At 38.9% G+C, this 18,999-nt stretch overlaps 6 protein-coding genes and 2 non-coding genes across 9 annotated transcripts; 3 read left to right on the top strand and 5 right to left on the bottom strand.

Annotated features, from left to right (window-relative positions):
* Positions 1-51: 51 nt before the first annotated feature.
* On the bottom strand, positions 52-1,291 carry mdlc (midlife crisis). The gene is made up of 4 exons (XM_965039.4): positions 1,152-1,291; positions 845-1,059; positions 317-789; positions 52-273 (listed from the first exon to the last, which is right to left on the bottom strand). Exons 1-4 carry the CDS (start codon positions 1,267-1,269, stop codon positions 96-98), a joined length of 984 nt encoding a protein of 327 aa, XP_970132.1. The 5' UTR covers positions 1,270-1,291; the 3' UTR covers positions 52-95.
* Positions 1,292-1,561: 270 nt separating this feature from the next.
* vih (vihar) lies at positions 1,562-2,312 on the top strand. Its single transcript, XM_964966.5, has 2 exons — positions 1,562-1,703; positions 1,756-2,312. The coding sequence occupies exons 1-2, from the start codon at positions 1,600-1,602 to the stop codon at positions 2,174-2,176; spliced, it is 525 nt and encodes a 174-aa protein (XP_970059.1). The 5' UTR covers positions 1,562-1,599; the 3' UTR covers positions 2,177-2,312.
* On the bottom strand, positions 2,299-3,447 carry Syx16 (Syntaxin 16). The gene is made up of 3 exons (XM_008197503.3): positions 3,313-3,447; positions 2,963-3,266; positions 2,299-2,916 (listed from the first exon to the last, which is right to left on the bottom strand). Exons 1-3 carry the CDS (start codon positions 3,391-3,393, stop codon positions 2,366-2,368), a joined length of 936 nt encoding a protein of 311 aa, XP_008195725.2. The 5' UTR covers positions 3,394-3,447; the 3' UTR covers positions 2,299-2,365.
* Positions 3,448-3,658: 211 nt separating this feature from the next.
* Positions 3,659-5,964, top strand: LOC658439 (XK-related protein 6). Its single transcript, XM_964827.4, has 4 exons — positions 3,659-3,799; positions 3,854-4,529; positions 4,577-4,732; positions 5,137-5,964. Exons 2-4 carry the CDS (start codon positions 3,929-3,931, stop codon positions 5,583-5,585), a joined length of 1,206 nt encoding a protein of 401 aa, XP_969920.2. The 5' UTR covers positions 3,659-3,799; positions 3,854-3,928; the 3' UTR covers positions 5,586-5,964.
* Positions 5,937-7,062, bottom strand: Polr3G (RNA polymerase III subunit G). The gene is made up of 4 exons (XM_008197504.3): positions 6,922-7,062; positions 6,801-6,871; positions 6,504-6,753; positions 5,937-6,456 (listed from the first exon to the last, which is right to left on the bottom strand). The coding sequence occupies exons 3-4, from the start codon at positions 6,675-6,677 to the stop codon at positions 5,998-6,000; spliced, it is 633 nt and encodes a 210-aa protein (XP_008195726.1). The 5' UTR covers positions 6,678-6,753; positions 6,801-6,871; positions 6,922-7,062; the 3' UTR covers positions 5,937-5,997.
* A 5,438-nt stretch (positions 7,063-12,500) lies between these two features.
* On the bottom strand, positions 12,501-13,475 carry Dph3 (Diphthamide biosynthesis 3). 2 transcript variants are annotated; one of them, XM_008197502.3, is made up of 3 exons: positions 13,113-13,475; positions 12,992-13,066; positions 12,501-12,932 (listed from the first exon to the last, which is right to left on the bottom strand). In XM_008197502.3, the coding sequence occupies exons 1-3, from the start codon at positions 13,218-13,220 to the stop codon at positions 12,873-12,875; spliced, it is 243 nt and encodes an 80-aa protein (XP_008195724.1). In that variant the 5' UTR covers positions 13,221-13,475; the 3' UTR covers positions 12,501-12,872. The 2 variants fall into 2 exon arrangements, with proteins under 2 accessions (XP_008195724.1, XP_969637.1); XM_964544.4 differs by having other exon boundaries at positions 12,501-12,944; positions 13,113-13,465.
* TRNAD-GUC (transfer RNA aspartic acid (anticodon GUC)) lies at positions 13,426-13,497 on the bottom strand. The gene has a single exon. It is a non-coding gene; the product is annotated as a tRNA-Asp (tRNA).
* Positions 13,498-13,779: 282 nt separating this feature from the next.
* LOC107398253 (small nucleolar RNA U3) lies at positions 13,780-13,989 on the top strand. The gene has a single exon (XR_001575153.2). It is a non-coding gene; the product is annotated as a small nucleolar RNA U3 (small nucleolar RNA).
* The last annotated feature ends 5,010 nt before the right edge of the window (positions 13,990-18,999 follow it).

The following is an 18,999-nucleotide window of genomic DNA, read 5'->3' as shown; positions in this document are numbered from 1 at the left end:
GTCTTCTCTGTCTCACTCGCCTCTTCACGTGTGGGATTGGAATAAAACCAGTTCAATTTTTTATTTGTTTATTTATTACACAATTTACAAAAACATTAATCGGAATCCGAATCTGAGTCATTCTTTTTCTTAGGATTATCCTCTCGATTCAGCCGCGCTATGAGTTTCCGCGCGGGGTTGAAAACGCCACTCGTTTGCGTGTTGCAGACGAAGCACCTCGTCGTCTTCTTGTACCTCTCGAGGGCGCACTTCTCGCAAAAGTAGTGTTTGCACCTAAAATTAACTGTAATAAAGACTCGTAAAAGGTGCCTCCTACTTTGTGACAATCGGGTCCACGAAGCTGTCCCTGCAAACGACGCATTTGAACGGCAAATCCTCTTCGTCCGAGTCAATCTCGTATTGTTTATCCTCGTCGCTTTCTTGCCCATATTTGCCTTCCGCCCATTCCCGCTCAAGCTGCCAGCCGTGTTTGTAGTCACTCCTGTCGTGCAAAAATTTACAACTGTCCCCGAAACCGCAAAAGCCTGTTTCTTTGTAGTCCTTGCAAATGTCGGGTTGGTAGTCCCACCGGACGGTGGCACGCAGGTTTGCGGGGGCTCTGATGGGGCCCTTCCTGACCATTCCCGAACTGGCGTTGCCCGCAGCCGTGTCTTTGGGCTTGTAGTACTGTGCGTAGTTGTTGATGCCTCTGTAGACTTTATCGTCTTCCTTGCCCTCAAGATTTTTATTAATTTCTAGCCGCTTCTCGAAAATGGCTTGGGCGTCACGATCGCGCTCAGTTTCAAACTCCTTTAATTAAATAATTATTGATTGGATAATACTAGTGAGTGGTTAAGTGGCTTACAAGAGTCGCCGTCGCTCCCTGATCTTGAGGTCCCTCAGGCATAGCGGACCGTTTGGACTTGTAACTAACCATAATTTCCTCCTCACTGCTTGAGTAGTTCTGCTGCTCATGTTCTTTTTGTTTGGCTTTGCTTGTGGTTTGGAAGTTGGGGTTTGCTTTTCCCCGACGCCGGTTCGCCCGCTTCACCGCAGATTCGTCCTCACTGTTGGACTTTTCTGAAGAAATCGCAAACAAACATAACCTTTAAAACACGAAAACTAAGTCTACAACAACAGTGAAGGTTAATTCACGGATTTGGGGTACCCACCTCCTTCCGAACTGGATTTCTGGCGCTTCCGCGCCCCTTTATTTTTTATATTCCGTTTTTTAAATATAAAAGTGCAACTTTCATCAAGTCCTGTTTTAACGTCACGCGGATCATCCATCTTTGACAAGTGTCAAGTGTCAGTGCTGACGCCAAACAAAATATCAAAAATTTCAAAACTCAATAACGCCTTTGTGGTGTTAGACTTGAGCCAAAGCAATTTAATCTAATTTGAATTTGTAATTACACGTTTTCCTAGTGCGTCATAATGGTAATAGCAAGTGCTTGAATGTTAATTGCTTTCGCGGTTCTGTTGGTAGTTATGGGTGACGGTTCCTGATTGGCTAAATTTGAAAGTGCGTTGACGTTTGGCATCCATCTGCATCGTAACGAATTTTCTACAAATCAATTAAAGTAGAATTAGGATAATTTATTAGTGAACGTGGTAAAAATGGCCCAAAATTTCAATCCGTTCGTGGAGCAAGTGCCCGAGAACGTAAAGCAGGCCGAAAGTTCCAAGAAGGTATCGAACGATAATCACGCAGTGACAAAAAGGTGGGCAAAAAGTGAGTCTAAATTGGGGTGCTAATCTTTGTTCGATTTGCAGATTGCACAAAGAGCTTATGACTTTGATGATGTCCGAAGACAAGAGCATCTCGGCGTTTCCCGAGGGCGACAACCTGTTCAAGTGGGTAGGTACCATAATGGGGCCCAAAGACACGGTTTATGAGAGTTTAAAATATAAACTAAGTTTACAATTCCCGAACTCGTACCCCTACGCGGCCCCCGTAGTAAAATTCATCACGCCTTGCTTTCACCCCAACGTCGACACCAGTGGGAACATCTGCTTAGATATTTTAAAAGAGAAGTGGTCGGCGCTTTATGACGTTAGAACAATTTTGTTATCAATTCAGGCCTTGTTAGGGGAACCAAACACGAGGAGTCCGCTGAACACGACGGCCGCCGACAAGTGGAAGAAAAAAGAAGAGTACAAAAAGCTGGTGTTAGAGTCGTACAAGGAAGTCTAAATTTGATCTCGCATTAGAAAAATTTCAGTTATTTAAGATGTCATTGTGTAATAATAGACTGCGTACATATTTGTGTTATATAATTTTTACTATTTCTCGTGTGTTATGATTGAATAAAACGATCAAGTTTCAATAATTTATTTACATAAATAAATATTTGGCTTAGCGAATAAAAATACGTTATCACGACTAGGATTTCACGATAATCAAGGTAAAAAATAAAATAATTGTGGTTACAGCCAATACAAGGATCGCGCACATCTTGCGGTTTTTCCGCTGATAAGCGTCTGCCTTTTGCAGCTGTTTGAAGCCTTCGTAGACCTGGATCTGCGTCTGTTCCACGTTGTAGTCAATTCTGTCCAGAACTGTCCCCTGGTCGGCGACCATCTGACTGAGATCTTTGAAAATTTCGTTCAAGTCAACAATGGACTTAACAATTGCGTTCACTTCTTGCTCCCGCTCTTGCGCGAACCGCGTGTTTTCCTCCTCCAGCAACAGCAGTTGTTGCTGGCTCATCTGCTTGGAATTAACGAAGTAGGTATCAATGTCATCCGCCTCCCTGTTGTACAAATCCTCGTCTTCGAGTTGGTTATCAAAGTAGATTTTTGCGCGGTCTTCCCGCGACTGAATTTGCCTCAAATAATTATTCTGTGTTGACCTAAACATTGTGGACAATTCCTGGAGCGCACTTGCCAGCGAGTGATAAACATTGATCGTCAATCTTTGTTCTTTCATTGGCCCTGAAATAACAAACTCAAACACACGACGCACTAATCAAATTATCACCTTCGGAAGAGTGGCTTTTAATAATCTGCACTAATCTGTGCGTTTCGTTGAACATCCGCGTTATTTCTTGCGTGCAATTCTCTATGGCGATTTCGTCGGTGGGGCTTTCGTCGAAAGTAGGCCTGTTCAGGAGGCGCGAATGCAGCATTTTCAGTTCGTTAATCTTAGCTTTGAGTTTGGGCAAAATCATTTGTGCCTTCTCCAAATAGTCGATCCACATGGGGGGCATCCTGTTGTCGTTGCGGTCCCCCAGGCCCTCCTCCATGTCGTTGAGGGACACCAGGTGCATCCGCTCCGAATTGTCCTGCACATTTTGCTCAAAAGTCGGTGTGTTTAACCGTGCTAATTACCTGGTCGGGGTATATGTGGCGGCTGCGGACCGCATTATTCCGCATCAGTAAAAAAACATCAGTCAGACTTCGGGACGCCATCGAATCGTTTGCAAAACCACCGATTAGGATAAAAACATATTTTGCGGTGTGATAAGTTATCACCACCTGTCAAATCACATCTGTTACGTTTGTGAGGTTATATCACGCTGTTTATAACAATGGGTAAATAAATAAATTAAGAGGGAATTTCGAAGCAATGTTGCGATACGACTCAGGTGGAGGGTCAGTGTGTGGTTGTGTAACACGTGCGTAATTAGATAAATTTAATTGCGATTGTGTACTGACGTTAGAAAAATTACGTCAGGGGATAAATTCCCTAATGGCTAGAAAAATGGTTTGACGTTTGGTTTTCAATTTTTCGCATGTTATTCAAGAATGAGGGGTTAAAGGACAACGTGATGATTCATCTGCGTCCAAACAATGGATTATAAAATTTGGCTAATTGGTACGTATGCCAAAAATCTAATATTTTCACAGTGATAACCTCAGTCAATATTAGCTTTCCAATGAACAAGTAGCTCAACCACCAGTGTGATGTTCAATGCCTCGAAGAAGAGTTATTCAATCGTGAATAATGACAATAATTTATCAAACGAAGATGTACTCCCCCACGACCGACGTAGTGGACCAACTGCCCTCAGTGGACCGAGTGACCAACTGGGACATTGCTGGCTTTGTCATATCTATAATAAGCCACATTCTGGACGTGATTTTCGACTGTAACATTGCCTACCGATATTACGTCCACCAACAATTCGCCTATTTCTTCACCACTCTGGGGTTCATACTCGTCCCAGCCTTTGTAAATACTGTCTTCAGTATCAGGATGTACATGCTAGATAAAGATAGTGATAGGAGCGCAACTCTGACTGATAAATTTACCAAAAGGAGATTATGCTGTTTCGCTGTGTTGATATTTCAATTAGCGCCAGTCTTGCGATACTTTGATGCCTTGCAATACGCCATCAAATCAAAGAAAGCCGAAAAGAACAAGGACCAGGAGAATCAGCGGAAGTACTACGAACTTATGGTCAAAGAAGACTCGGATGTCGCCCTGTTGAGGGTCCTTGAGTGCTTCCTTGAAGCGGCCCCCCAACAAATCTTACAACTCGCAATTATTTTCAGTACAAATAGCAACGATCAGGACAGCTTAGACAACAGTGATACTTTTACCTGTAAGTTGATAATTTGCACAAATGATAAAACAATCACTCGTTTCTAGTGGTCCATCAATTGTTATCAATTGGTAGTTCGTTTGTTAGTATGGCGTGGTCAATGGCCTCTTATCAGAGACTGTTACGTGTCTCTCTCAAAAACAAAAACAACATCTCATGGCCAGGGACACTAGTCCATTTCATGTGGCACTTCCTAGTCACAGGTAAATTTATACATTACTTTCACTGGGAGACGATTCGAGAATTATTCGAGTTTTAATTGTTTGGAATTACCAAAAATCGGCGAATTTGTCCTTTAATTTTTTTTGTCGAAATTTGCCCAATTTTTCCGATTTTGGATGAAAAAATTAATAAAATGCAAAGCGGCAGAATTTTCGACACAGTTTATTGTTTTATTTATTCTATTTTGAATTTAGCTCGCGAAAAAAAACACGTTTATGCGCTTGATAAAAAGGGTAAATAATAATTTATTAATAAAAGTTCGTATTTTTTAAAACAGTTTTCGGTGAAATTATTGTGTTGTCTTGTAGTTGCACAGCTATTTGTACGCCGTGTCACCTGATGTTTTAGTCGTCCGTAATTATTGTTTTAATTGTTTTTTTTTTAGTTTCAAGGATCCTGTGTATCAGTGTGATAGCATCCAAGTACTTGGTGCCTACGATTCTGGTGATTGTTCTCCACTGGTTCGTGATGACAATGTGGCTGTCTTGTACGAACCAAAAAAATAATTTTTGTAAACATAACAAGGTCTATGACATGTTTTTCTACTCAATTTTTGGTACTGTGTATATTTTCACGCCAGTTACGTTAGTCGAAGGCCCGACTTTTCTGAAATATGTTTTCTTTTACGTCGTGCTGTTTGTAGAAAATACGATAGCTAATGTTGTGTGGTACTGTAATGCTGATACTACTCTGCAGAAACAGATTTATTATACACCTATTGTGTATTTGAACGTTATTCCGTTTTTTGCGGGACTGACGTTCATGTTGCTGTACTATAAAGTCTTCCATCCTAGCACAGGGTATCACAGGACACAAGCTGTCCTTCCTAGTTAATAATCAAGGATCAAAGAGGAGTAGGTGAATATTTTTCTGCAGTGACTCTGATCTCCAAGTACGTACTCAAATGAATCCTCTTTGGTTTTTAGTTATAATTTTATTAACAATGTGATGTCTAATTTATTGTGTTAGTAGAATTGATGTGTATTTTACTAAGTAGGAATGGCCAAAGTATGTCAATTAGTTGTATTTTTCCTATTGATTTGTGTTTGTTGGTGCAATATTTAGTTGAATTGGTCCAGTTTTGAGATTATTTTAGTTGTATGCACAATTGTGGCGATGGAATCGAGCTCCATGACTTAGCAAGTTGTAACCTTCATAAAACCAGTGCCTTAATTTATACTTAACTTATTCGAAAATAAAAACTTTCAATTTATTACGCTATATACATTTTGTAAAAATAAATAAATTAATAAATGGGCCCATCATCTAAGTTATCATCTTCATCCTCGTAATCTTCGCCGTTATCGAAGTAATTATTTGCATAATCCGTGCCGTCATCCATTTCTTCGTCTTGTTCCTCTTCAACAATTTCATCATCTTCTACATTCTCCTCTTCATCGTCGTCCTTAGCCACTTTATCATCGCTCTCCAGTTGTTCCAACTGAGTGAGCTTCTGTTGTACGTCCACATTTTTCTCAACTTTCTTGGCTACTCTTTTGGCTAAAACTTTTGGTCTCAGCTCTGAAGGGAACAATGTCCAGTCGTATTTCTCTTTCACACTTGGCAACTGCGCCACCAATTTGTCAATTTCCTGTTCGGGTTGTTTATTTTTATCATGCGGCAATTTTAAATATGACGGTGACAGCTGCATGTGATCTATTAAATCCTGTTTTAAAATTAACAGATAATCTGTTTCTACCGATGGCTACAACAATGACATCACAACCTATTTATAAAGAAAGAAAGTCTCACATTCAGAGGCACAGGCTTCCGGTCTAAAATCGGGTAAAGAGGGGGCGGTTGCGTGACAGGTCCCGGCAAAACCTCGTTACCGACAACCCCCATAGCACTCAATTGCTCCCTATTGAATGATTTACTGATCCCCCCGCGACCGCCGCGGCCCCCTCGCCCGCCTCGACCGCTCATTTTATTTAGTCACTTCTAATTTTTTCAAATCTTCGGTTAGTTTTTTGACTTCATTTTGCTCCTCCTGAAACGTCTCCTGCAATAAAGGTTTTTGGGGTTAATGCCTCACAAGCTATTTTTTACCTGGTCGTAAATTACTTTAACCACCAAGGAACAGCTCGGACAAGTCGCTACTTCTTCGCCCGCGAGCAATTCTTCCTTAAAATTGATAGTAAATATAATGAGGTTAGGCCAAGGCACTCACTTTGGATATTTGGAACCTATCGCCGCATGGGCAAGGGTAATAGTAAACTTCTTCCTCTTCGTCGTATTCGAAATCCTCGATTTCTATTTCGTCGTGAAAAACAGTCATTACTTTATTTGTGGCTGAATTTTAAAATTTTCTAAGGTTCCAAACCATGTGACAGATTGTGGTTATGTGTGGAGTGATGTGACGTGACGTTTAATTTTTTGAGGGGCAACAATAATACGCATTAAATTCGAGATTGTGGAGAATCACTGTTGGGTTGTTTTATTATTATCTTAAGTAAAATAGTTAAAATTTAATTAAAAAAAAAGTCTCCCCGGCGGGGAATCGAACCCCGGTCTCCCGCGTGACAGGCAATTTTAAATTCAACATAGTTTATTTAAATTACAACAATTACAAAGGATCAGAAATCCTACAAACACAGAAATCTTAACCTAATTTACAAATTATAATTTACAGGTTCATGCACAGTCGTGCTTAACCTGTAGTGCAAACAATTATTGGTGCGCTGAAGGCGCCTTACACTAATTAATACAATATGGAATTTTCTTATAACTAACATGCATAACAAAATTATCATTAATCTAAGGGAAAGAAGTACAAAAACCCTTTTTCTGTTGACCCCGCCGAGCCATAAATTACGCGTCCTACCTAAGTTAACTTAAGCTATGCACCGAAGCGCGCGACTGTGGACCAGAGGTCTCCCCAGTCCTGTAGTTTTGTACTTTTTGAAAATATTTATTTTGTGACATTTTAACTAATTTAACTTAACCTACTTATTTACAAAAATATTTACAAATATACAAAAAAGTGCGTTTGGAAATTCGTGGACCACATAGCGAACTAGAGGTCGATCCTTGATTTCCGACGTTAATTCAGCTGTATTGGTGGCTGTTTCATTTCGGTTAGACTTTGACAGATCACACGAGAATAAAATTCCATGGATCTGTCTAAGGGGTCTGAGGCCCAGCTGGAAGTTTATTTATCGTAGATGCTCAAATGTTGATACGATAGTTTATGTTTTAGCCTGAAGGGCGTGTTGTAACTTTTAAATTTAGTGATTCTACGAGTTAATTTATTGAACTTTAATTGATGACTATAAAAATTGTTACTAAGTTTATTAACAAATGCGCGTAGGCTAGTGGTCGCCGATCTTTCCTGCAGATCGACAATTCTAGCATAGCGACTTTCATTCAAAGCTAATCTTAAACATTTATTTTGAAAAACTTCCAGCGGTTTGAAGGCAGTGTCCGAGAGGTGACACCATACGGGGGCGGCGTATGTCAAAATTGGTCGAAATATGGTTTTGTACATTAACACTTTATTTTGTGGCGTGAGTTTACTGTTTCTATTCATAAGCGAGTACATGTTTTTAAGGGCGGCGGAGGCTTTACTAATTAAGTATTTAGTGTTTTTGAAAAAATTTAAACGTGTGTCAATGTACGTCCCGAGATATTTAACGTGCGGTTCGTCTGTAATTTTGTTATCGTATACCCGTAATTTATCCCAAATTTTATGGTCGGTAAATTTTCGTGTAAATATTATTTGTTGTGTTTTTTCCGCGTTGATTTTGATTTTCCACTTGTCATAAAATTTCTCCAATAAATTAATATGAATTTGAATTTGCTTGCTCGCTATCTGGGCAGAAAAGGAGCTCGCGTATATTGCCGTGTCATCTGCGTAAAGCGCCGTATTTGTTTTCGCGAATATTGGTATGTCATTTATAAAAATATTAAAAAGAGTTGGACCTAGTACTGAACCTTGCGGGACCCCCCTCCAATTAATTTCCTCGTCGATTGGGTATTTTTTAATTGTACTAGGAGTTCCCGATTTGTTAAATATGAATGGATTAATAAGATTAAACTTTTCGGAATTTTGTAATGGATCATTTTGTATATTAAACCGTCGATCCAAACGCGGTCAAATGCTTTTTCGATATCAAGTAAAGCCATTGTGGTAACTTTATCTTTATTGTAATTAATCTGAATATCATTAACTATTCTGGCAAGTTGTTGTGTGGTATTGTGTTTCGGTCTAAATCCAAACTGGCAATTATTAATTGTTTTATTTTTCTGAAGAATTTTGCTGAGTCTAAAATGAATTACCTTTTCGAAAATTTTGGAGATACAAGAAAGTAAACTAATCGGTCTGTAACTGCTCGGTAATTGCGCGTTTTTACCTGGTTTGAAAATGGGTACTACTTTTGCTATTTTAAATGATTGGGGATAATGATTTAATTTGAACATTGCATTAACTAAATTTGTCAATTGTACTAAAGCTTTACGTGAGAAATTTTTAATTACTTTATTTTCTATTTCGTCTAGCCCCGGGGCTTTGTTATTGGGGAATTTTTTAATTATTTCTGCAATTTCGGTTGGGTTTGTTACAATTCGTGATAGATAGTGTTGTGAATTTATCTGCTCGCGATTTTGATTTATGAATTCTTCAACTTGCCTTTTAATATCATTTTGTTCGTTATTGAAATTTTGATCTGCTCTATGTACTGATTCGTATTGTGCCGCCAGTGCCTCCGCCTTTTGTTCCGTCGTTTCTGCTGGGGTGCCGTTCGCGATAAGTGTCGGTATATCATAAGATTTACGTTTCAATAATTTTGTCATTTTCCAAAGTGAATTATCGTTAGGGTTAAGTGAAGCTAATTTTGTTTGCCAAACGTTATTTTTATGTTCGCGTATTAGATTCTTTATTTGACTATTTAATGCCGAAATTTGGGGTTTGAGTGTAATGTCACCGGTGACTTGCAATCGTTTCTTGACGCGATTACGAGTTTTAATTATATTAACAATGTTATCCGGTATTTTGTCTTTTCTTAAGGAAGTGACTATTCGCGTGGTTGAATGTTTTTTCCTAATTTTTTGAATTGATTTTGTAAACTTATTTATTTCGTGTTCTAATTGTTCGGTGGTTAAAATATTATGATTAATTTGGATTTCATTATCTAAATCTTTACGAAAGTTATGCCAGTTGGTATTTTTAAAGGAAGTTATTTGTCGGTTATCATTATCTTTAGGGAAATTAGAAATTTCGAAAATTACCGGATTATGGTCGGAATTTAGTTGTGAAAGAGACTGAGGGTCGTTTTCCAACAAGAAATTCTTCGTAAGGATTAAGTCTATTACTGTCGGGGTGGAATTATTGGAGGGAAAGTGAGTAGGTGACCGCGGGTGGTTTATGATGATATTGCTACTAATGCTAAGATTATATATGGTATTTCCGCTTGTATTATTTCGATGGTATCCCCAGGTGTTGTGAGTCGCATTGAAATCCCCAGCTATAATTACTTTATTACCGATATTATTTAGGTTTTCTAAATCGCGTTGTGAAATGTTATAACACGGGCGGTTATAAATTGCAATAAAATGAATTTGATTAGTTAATTTAATTCCGACGGCTTCTATTGTGGTTCGCGGTAACGTTAATTTTGAAAACGAAATACCTTTTTTGACTAAAATCGCGACGCCACCCGCCGCATTAGTACCGTCTACTCGGTCCTTCCTTATTATGTTGTAATTTTGAATATAAAATCTATCGTTAGGTGTTAATTTTGTTTCGCTGATGGCCAAAATGTCTACGTTGTTAGAATGTAAAAAAGCAATTAATTCGTCAATTTTTTGTTTGACACTATTAGCATTCCAAATTACACAAATGGCTTTAAAATCCATAAGTGTGGAGGTTTTGGGTGAATTCGAAAACTGTCATAAATTTGGAGGTAGGATCTGTGCACCCTTCCAGCAGGGTGGTGAGATCAACTACCGCCTTGAGCATTTTAGATAAGTCAACTAACTGATCTAACCTTTTGCACGCCTGTGAGAGCTGCGCGAGGGTCTCGGCCGTTGTCATCGTTCCCTGGGGTTTGGGGGGCACCTGGGGCTGTGGTGCTCTCGGGGGCTGTGGTGCTCTCGGGGGCTCCTGTGGTTGATGGGGGTAGCGCTGGCTCAGCGCTGGCCAGTGTGATGCAGCCGTGGGGGGCACAGGCTGCGGTTGCATCGTGGGGGCCCTCGTCCAGGCGTTGGTTTTGGGGGCCGGGGCTGGAATGTAGCGGGTGGGTTTGCGGCCCGCTTTGTCGTCTTCATGTGCGACTCTCTCGTTGATGTATTGCACCCGCTTTTGATAGACGGGGCAATTGAGATTGTTTGCGGTGTGGGGGCCTCCGCAGTTCGCACATTTTGGTGTGGCGTCTTCGCCGATTTCGCAATCTCTTGTCCAATGTCCCTCGGCACATTTCAGGCATTTTGGTTTCACGCGACAGTTGCTTGTCGCATGGCCCCATTCTTGGCATCTGTGGCACTGCGTGATGCGCGTTTTCTTGACATACCGGTGGAAGCTCACACGGATGTGGCTTAGTGCCGGGCATTTCTTGGAGATGCTGTTCAGCGTCTCGTATTTCCCCGTGATGACGAGGAACAGGGGCCTTTGGGTGTTTTTCATCTCATACATGTTGATGAGATCAACACCCTTCTCCTTCATCTCAGCCACGAGTTCAGGAATTTCAGGCCCTTTGTCCAGGCCGTGGAGCACGAACGCGTGGGTTTTCTCCTCCCTGGTGGTGTACGTGTGGTACTCCAGTTCGTCTTGTTCCATCTTCTCCTTGATGGAATTGTATTCTTTCTTCGTTTTTGTGGAGATGATTGTCCTCTCCCGGGTGTACTTGATGGTGAAATTTTCACCAGCTTGTTTCTTGCAGAACTGAAGAAGTGCTGCATGGTCTTTCGCTTTGCCGTGAATGACAATCGGCGGTGGGGGTCTTTCTGGGGGGCTTTTTCTCTCCGTGGTGTTCTGGGAGTGACCAGTGGACTGTTCTTCTGCTCTTATTGTTTTATTTATTCTATTTTGAATTTAGCTCACGAAAAAAACACGTTTATGCGCTTGATAAAAAGGGTAAATAATAATTTATTAATAAAAGTTCGTATTTTTTAAAACAGTTTTCGGTGAAATTATTGTGTTGTCTTGTAGTTGCACAGCTATTTGTACGCCGTGTCACCTGATGTTTTAGTCGTCCGTAATTATTGTTTTAATTGTTTTTTTTTAGTTTCAAGGATCCTGTGTATCAGTGTGATAGCATCCAAGTACTTGGTGCCTACGATTCTGGTGATTGTTCTCCACTGGTTCGTGATGACAATGTGGCTGTCTTGTACGAACCAAAAAAATAATTTTTGTAAACATAACAAGGTCTATGACATGTTTTTCTACTCAATTTTTGGTACTGTGTATATTTTCACGCCAGTTACGTTAGTCGAAGGCCCGACTTTTCTGAAATATGTTTTCTTTTACGTCGTGCTGTTTGTAGAAAATACGATAGCTAATGTTGTGTGGTACTGTAATGCTGATACTACTCTGCAGAAACAGATTTATTATACACCTATTGTGTATTTGAACGTTATTCCGTTTTTTGCGGGACTGACGTTCATGTTGCTGTACTATAAAGTCTTCCATCCTAGCACAGGGTATCACAGGACACAAGCTGTCCTTCCTAGTTAATAATCAAGGATCAAAGAGGAGTAGGTGAATATTTTTCTGCAGTGACTCTGATCTCCAAGTACGTACTCAAATGAATCCTCTTTGGTTTTTAGTTATAATTTTATTAACAATGTGATGTCTAATTTATTGTGTTAGTAGAATTGATGTGTATTTTACTAAGTAGGAATGGCCAAAGTATGTCAATTAGTTGTATTTTTCCTATTGATTTGTGTTTGTTGGTGCAATATTTAGTTGAATTGGTCCAGTTTTGAGATTATTTTAGTTGTATGCACAATTGTGGCGATGGAATCGAGCTCCGGTCTAAAATCGGGTAAAGAGGGGGCGGTTGCGTGACAGGTCCCGGCAAAACCTCGTTACCGACAACCCCCATAGCACTCAATTGCTCCCTATTGAATGATTTACTGATCCCCCCGCGACCGCCGCGGCCCCCTCGCCCGCCTCGACCGCTCATTTTATTTAGTCACTTCTAATTTTTTCAAATCTTCGGTTAGTTTTTTGACTTCATTTTGCTCCTGAAACGTCTCCTGCAATAAGGGTTTTTGGGGTTAATGCCTCACAAGCTATTTTTTACCTTGTCGTAAATTACTTTAACCACCAAGGAACAGCTCAGACAATTCGCTACTTCTTCGCCCGCGAGCAATTCTTCCTTAAAATTGATAGTAAATATAATGAGGTTAGGCCAAGGCACTCACTTTGGATATTTGGAACCTATCGTCGCATAGGCAAGGGTAATAGTAAACTTCTTCCTCTTCGTCGTATTCGAAATCCTCGATTTCTATTTCGTCGTGAAAAACAGTCATTACTTTATTTGTGGCTGAATTTTAAAATTTTCTAAGGTTCCAAACCATGTGACAGATTGTGGTTATGTGTGGAGTGATGTGACGTGACGTTTAATTTTTTGAGGGGCAACAATAATACGCATTAAATTCGAGATTGTGGAGAATCACTGTTGGGTTGTTTTATTATTATCTTAAGTAAAATAGTTAAAATTTAATTAAAAAAAGTCTCCCCGGCGGGGAATCGAACCCCGGTCTCCCGCGTGACAGGCGGGGATACTGACCACTATACTACCGAGGACTGATGGGTAAATTTTCTCAAGTCCTGCACTTCAGCCGAGTCTGTATTAGCTACTTTTGATAATAATTGATAACAGTAATTGTAATTATTTTAAAGACAAGACATGGTGTTTCTTAATTCCACTGATTACAAGGTATTCAAAACAACATACAATTCAAAATATAATTTAATTTATACTGTCGGACAATTTACAGAGCGTCCGTAAGATGGCAGTAACAGTAGTCCTCACGCTTACTTGTCGTACGTGTTGGTACAAATACAAGTCCTAAAGATTGTTTCATCAAGATCATACTTCACAGGATCATTTCTGTAGTATATCTTCACATACTCTACACTCAAACGTAGAGTTGACGCAACCACGATGATGAGTCGTAGTTCTGATTCCTGAGCGTGAGGCAGATGCAGAGATATTTTTCAATATCTGAGTCGTCATCGATGATCGTTCACTCGCGCTTTTATGTGTGAGCATGGGATCAGAGCAATCCGAGCGGTTGCACCCTTTTTTGTTTAATGTAAAAGTATAGATACCTTATTTACCAGTACGTGTACGGTGTACGTAACGTACCTATTCCTATTTTACTTACCTTCAAAAGGCTTCTTTCCTACGCGAGCGGAAAGCATTAAAAAGTCATCTTTTTTTCCGGGACTACGCTAATATCATAAAGTATATCCATCCACGAGGGAGGAAAATAGTGATTTTTGAAAAAAATATTTATAATGCATAGAGACGATTTTATTTGTTCAGTTCGTGAAATTTGAATCGTGTTCAGGTGAACAGAGCGTTCTTATAATCGTTCGGGGATAAAATCAACGCACTACTGAATCAAAATAAGAATTAATTTGTTTACGAATCAAGGTTAAATCAAAACATTTTATTTTTGAGTATTTTCCCAATGACTACGCCTTTGGTTTTTATTATTGGGGCATTGAGCGTAGAATGGTAGCGCATCTGATTTTGACAAGTCTGCTGCTCGTTAATCATGTTTAATTTCAGCCGTTGATTTTATGTTTAGAACAGGCCAAAAGTCAAACGTTCTGTTAAAATATAACCGACTAGTTTCAGAATGCATCGTCATTAAGCGTTTTAAAATTAATTGAAATCCGATAACGCTGAAACTTTTTGTTACAACATAAAGTGATTTATAAAGGAAAAACCGCGTTCATTCGAATCTTTTTTATAGAGAAGTACTTAATAAACTGCAAAACAATATGAGCAAGTTAGTGTACTCGTAATATTTAAAAGGCTTATTATTATGCTGAATTAAAATAGAGTTTTAAACCTACTACAATTTATAGAATGTGTGTAATCATAATCAATCATCATAATCGTACTCGTAAATAAAATGCATAAAATATCTGATTACTCCTGGACCACCCTGCATAGTTTGTAATGTTGATTTATTTAAAAAGTTTGTGTTAAAATGTCTGCAAAAGACGGTCAGTACCCGGATCAGGTGTAACAATTTTTCTATGAAAAAAAGTGAAGAAAAGGTAAGTGAAACAACACGTAAGCAAAAATAAGAGATTGAGAGAACACATAAACGTATAAAAGTAAAGCGGAGCATAAAAGTGACAAAAATAACAAAATAATGCGGCAAAAGGTAAAGGTAAAGGTAAAGTACGTAAGAGCACATCCTAATAAAGGGAAAATACCTTTTGTTTTGAGAGAAAAAGAGATGAACGTAAAGGTAAAACATAACTTCAAACTTTAATTGAATCCTTAGATAACTTTTTCTCAAAATTTTTAGGAATGGCCCTTTTGTCGCTGTTTAAAACATACAAAATAAGTGCAAACGCTGTGAAAGAATATCGATTGCAATGATTGTGTAGTTTTTGTCCTCTTTTTCGATTTGGAGCTAAATTCTTCGTGCTAACAAGCTGTCCATTTCGGCGTCCGATGCAGAGCGAAGTGATAAACGCCCCAGAAACAGTTTTGTTTAAAATCGATTGCCTAAACAAGATTAATTACGACAGTCTTCGAAGGGGGCAGGAGTGCGAAACGTAACCCCATCTGTCAATCACCATCTTCGAGCAAAGTAACAATTCTCCGCACCGCAAAGTAATGGTCAGAACTACCATATAACCCCTACAATTCACTCCACTAACTAATTATCTTTTAATTTGACGCCGATCATTTGTATTCGGCGCCCGCTGTATTACTGGTTGCAGCGTTATAAATTTGCAAACTAATTTTGCAACATGAAAACGCCTTGGATTCGGCCTCTTGAACGAGGGAAGAAACTGATTTAATTCGTACAAAAGAAAAAAGGTCATGTAATCGGATTGCGACTAAACGACTTAACTGGGTTTGTGTGCTAATTGAAAAATAATTGTATTCCGGGACTTCGTCCGCCTTACTTATCGTCACAGTCCCGCCGAAAATATTTTCGGGCTCAATTAGCGTTGTTGCTAAGCCGATCGACCTACCGTTTATAATTCGTTTGTAGTATTTTACACCACTTTCACTCATTATCAGTTTCAATAGAGAAGCACTGACCTACGCTCACATACAGTCCGGGACATTTCTATTTGGACATAAAAAATTTGAATTTTCTGACATTTATACGTGTATTCAGCGTCTATGTGAACAAAAAATGTTCTCTCTCTCATTCTATGGTCCTTGAGTTTTAATAACAGGAACATTTTTAAAATTGGTAGCTTTAGGAAATGACAGTAAACAGCTGACTGATGTAAATAATAACACAATAACAAAGGAAATGTTATAATTTTAATCTATATAACCAGTGGCTGCTTTAAAAGTGTGTACTAACGGGATAATAACATATTTACGCAAGTATTTTTGAAGGTAGAAACACTACTTGTCATATAACAACTACTTAGATTATATGATGAGACGGGAATGGCACAACACAGAATTGCAGTCAGTGATTGTGCTGGAGAAAGCTGCTGTGACGTACTGACAGTACTGACTATCGCTGGTTGTACGATTTGTGCAATTTGTGATATATTTTGTGTGAAAAACTGGAAAACAAAGTGCATAACTGCATAACCTCACTTATCGCAGTTTTGCACATTTTGATGATGGTAATTGCGGTTCAAGTAATTATGAGTTATAGATGGGGCCCACTGTTTACTTCAAAGTAAGTTCACGACATTTACAGATACTTTCTTTATGTTTTTGTCTTTTCTGGTGTAGAGGGTTAACCTTTCTATTTTCATATAAAATTCAAACCAAACGAAATCGAAAAGCTTAATATTGTCATGTTTTTTATTAATTATTAAAAAAATTTCTTAAAAAATCACAGATAGTGTTTATAATTTGCAGCTGAAGCCTTTTGGGTCCACTTTTTTCGTTGTTATTTCCTGGTAGCCACTCTTGTTTCAAGCAGAATGGGTGTAAGGTTAAAAATAATCCCATAAAATTGTTAATATAACTCCTTTGCACTGGCATGGGGTATTTGAAAACTTACGTTTAACAAATACGTCACAAAGTCTCAGTCATCGTCGAAAAACATAATTAGGGCTTTATAACAAGAAGCGTTTTCTGATTTTACTGTGGACGTGTGGAAGAATAGTGTGAAATATTGCTAAAAACCAACTTTTACTCTTGTTTACATTTTTGTACGTCTCTATCTGAGAGTAGTCGTCTTTTATAAAAAATATAGCCTACTAATAAAGGAAATTAAAGTGTTTTTATTTCTGGGTTGCCCCAATTCCACTTTGCCCTTGCCTGATAATCAAGACACTGATAATGAAATTGGTGTAAGTGCATCGAATACAAACGTTTTGAATAGATGAATAAAAGAGAGTCAACTGCTTTTTTCAAAAAGGCCATTTCAAATTTATTCAAAAAGCACACCCCCATTGAAAAGGGTCCATTCACGATGAAGTTCGGCTTCCTGCATGACATAGGTCTCGGACACCAATCTCACTGTAAATGGTCTAATTTGGTCTTGCATCTCTAAGACATGGACTCACTGAGAGCGACTTCTGCAGTAGGCTTGAGACCTGCTGCCTGTCTCGCAACAATCTCTGCATTATGATTCCAAATCATTCTATAAAACGCTGTCAATTATAAGCCATGATATGAGGCATGAGGCCGTCTCAGTGTATGTCTTGTGTATATTGAAACTGTTTCTTAAAGAACCCATTAACAATGAGATCTGCTTCGCTACATGCGGCGCGACAGGACTCAAAGACTAATCCCAAAAGACACAAAAAAACTGACACAGTTTATCATTTTAAGCCATTGACAGCGTTTTCGAATGTTGGTGCAAAGACTTGTCGCGAGGCAGGTTTCAGCCTTCCGCCAACGTCAGTCTCAGTGAAACCCTCTCAAAGTGATCTCAGCGAAAACCATTCACAATGAGATTGGTCTATGAGGCCTATGTCGTGCCGCATGCAGCGAGATATGTCTCATTGTTAATGAAAATAGGGCCTTTTTTGTTGTTTAAAATTGTTTTTTAAAACTTTTGTGGCAAATTTTACTGATGTGGCAGAGAGGGGGTATGCAATTGGAACATGACGATGACTACCCTAAAAGGCACTTCGAGGCTGTTATGGCCTTTTTAATGCAAATTTCAACTTTAAACCTGACAGTCATACCAAGGTCAAACATAACCTGACCTGACCTGACAGCCATACCAAGGTCCAACATAACCTCAACAGTAGTCCAGTAACGGTACTTCAAAGCATTTGAAAGTTTCTCCATTTGTTTGTAAATGTTCTAGTTGGTACATTTTGCTACAATAAAGAAATATTTAAATTTTTATTATTGTTTACATTTGTCATCTGTCAAACACATCAAACAACAAGTTCCCTAAATTTGAGGTCTTATCTAGTTTTTGTGCTCTATATAGTCTCGCGTCAAGGTATGCGCTGTGACGTATCTCATATAGAAATGTCCCGGACTATACGCAAATTCGTGTTCCTGTAGTCTAGAAAGTGTGAAAATGTCCGCAATTGTCCGCTCCACGCGATGTATTGATCGCTTTTTCATCACAAGAAAAAAACATCAACAAATTGCAAATGCTCGTGTTCACGTGAAATATTTTTTATTTCTCTGCACTCCAATGAATATTCCATTAAATTCAATAAAACAAAACTACCAGGCTCAAATGGAAAATTAAAAATTATTTCAGCCCGAGCCATTCGAATCATTATTACATGCTGTGCTGGGGAGGATACAGACAAATATCAATAAGTGAACGGTGGAGGAAATTTATGTGTTATGGTTTCTTCGTCAATATTTACGGAGAAAAGTGGGAACGCCGCTAAATTTTTAACAAGTTCGTAATCGTTTATAAATAACTAAGTCTCGCGCAAAAGGAAAACCAAGAAACTATTGTCTACGACGTCGACGGAGCTTCCGTAACAGATAACAACTTTGCTTGATTATTAATACCTCCACAGTTTTATTTATTCTGTATGGGTTAAGCGATCGATTTTCGGGGAAATACGGCGTGAAATGCAACATTGGGATTTACCGGAAATTTCATACATTCGTCATGTGGGTACCTAGAGGTGTAATACCATCACAGT

Source organism: Tribolium castaneum, chromosome 3 (genome assembly GCF_031307605.1).
Source record: "Tribolium castaneum strain GA2 chromosome 3, icTriCast1.1, whole genome shotgun sequence".
NCBI lineage: Eukaryota > Metazoa > Arthropoda > Insecta > Coleoptera > Tenebrionidae > Tribolium > Tribolium castaneum.
Note: the sequence above shows the minus strand (reverse complement) of the source record. Positions and strands in the feature narration are given on the sequence as shown.

Excerpts from the sequence above, each read along its gene's own strand:
- mdlc (XM_965039.4), bottom strand. The coding sequence starts at position 1,269 with ATGGATGATCCGCGTGACGTTAAAACAGGACTTGATGAAAGTTGCACT. Across the intron at positions 1,060-1,151 it reads GAAATCCAGTTCGGAAGGAG|AAAAGTCCAACAGTGAGGAC; the intron begins GTGGGTACCCCA and ends CGATTTCTTCAG. Across the intron at positions 274-316 it reads GTGGACCCGATTGTCACAAA|GTGCAAACACTACTTTTGCG; the intron begins GTAGGAGGCACC and ends AGTTAATTTTAG.
- vih (XM_964966.5), top strand. The coding sequence starts at position 1,600 with ATGGCCCAAAATTTCAATCCGTTCGTGGAGCAAGTGCCCGAGAACGTA. Across the intron at positions 1,704-1,755 it reads AATCACGCAGTGACAAAAAG|ATTGCACAAAGAGCTTATGA; the intron begins GTGGGCAAAAAG and ends TTCGATTTGCAG.
- Syx16 (XM_008197503.3), bottom strand. The coding sequence starts at position 3,393 with ATGGCGTCCCGAAGTCTGACTGATGTTTTTTTACTGATGCGGAATAAT. Across the intron at positions 3,267-3,312 it reads GCCACATATACCCCGACCAG|GACAATTCGGAGCGGATGCA; the intron begins GTAATTAGCACG and ends CAAAATGTGCAG. Across the intron at positions 2,917-2,962 it reads TAAAAGCCACTCTTCCGAAG|GGCCAATGAAAGAACAAAGA; the intron begins GTGATAATTTGA and ends TTGTTATTTCAG.
- LOC658439 (XM_964827.4), top strand. The coding sequence starts at position 3,929 with ATGACAATAATTTATCAAACGAAGATGTACTCCCCCACGACCGACGTA. Across the intron at positions 4,530-4,576 it reads CAACAGTGATACTTTTACCT|TGGTCCATCAATTGTTATCA; the intron begins GTAAGTTGATAA and ends ACTCGTTTCTAG. Across the intron at positions 4,733-5,136 it reads GTGGCACTTCCTAGTCACAG|TTTCAAGGATCCTGTGTATC; the intron begins GTAAATTTATAC and ends TTTTTTTTTTAG.
- Polr3G (XM_008197504.3), bottom strand. The coding sequence starts at position 6,677 with ATGAGCGGTCGAGGCGGGCGAGGGGGCCGCGGCGGTCGCGGGGGGATC. Across the intron at positions 6,457-6,503 it reads GGAAGCCTGTGCCTCTGAAT|CCATCGGTAGAAACAGATTA; the intron begins GTGAGACTTTCT and ends TCATTGTTGTAG.
- Dph3 (XM_964544.4), bottom strand. The coding sequence starts at position 13,220 with ATGACTGTTTTTCACGACGAAATAGAAATCGAGGATTTCGAATACGAC. Across the intron at positions 13,067-13,112 it reads ATAGGTTCCAAATATCCAAA|GAAGAATTGCTCGCGGGCGA; the intron begins GTGAGTGCCTTG and ends ATCAATTTTAAG. Across the intron at positions 12,945-12,991 it reads TTAAAGTAATTTACGACAAG|GAGACGTTTCAGGAGCAAAA; the intron begins GTAAAAAATAGC and ends CCCTTATTGCAG.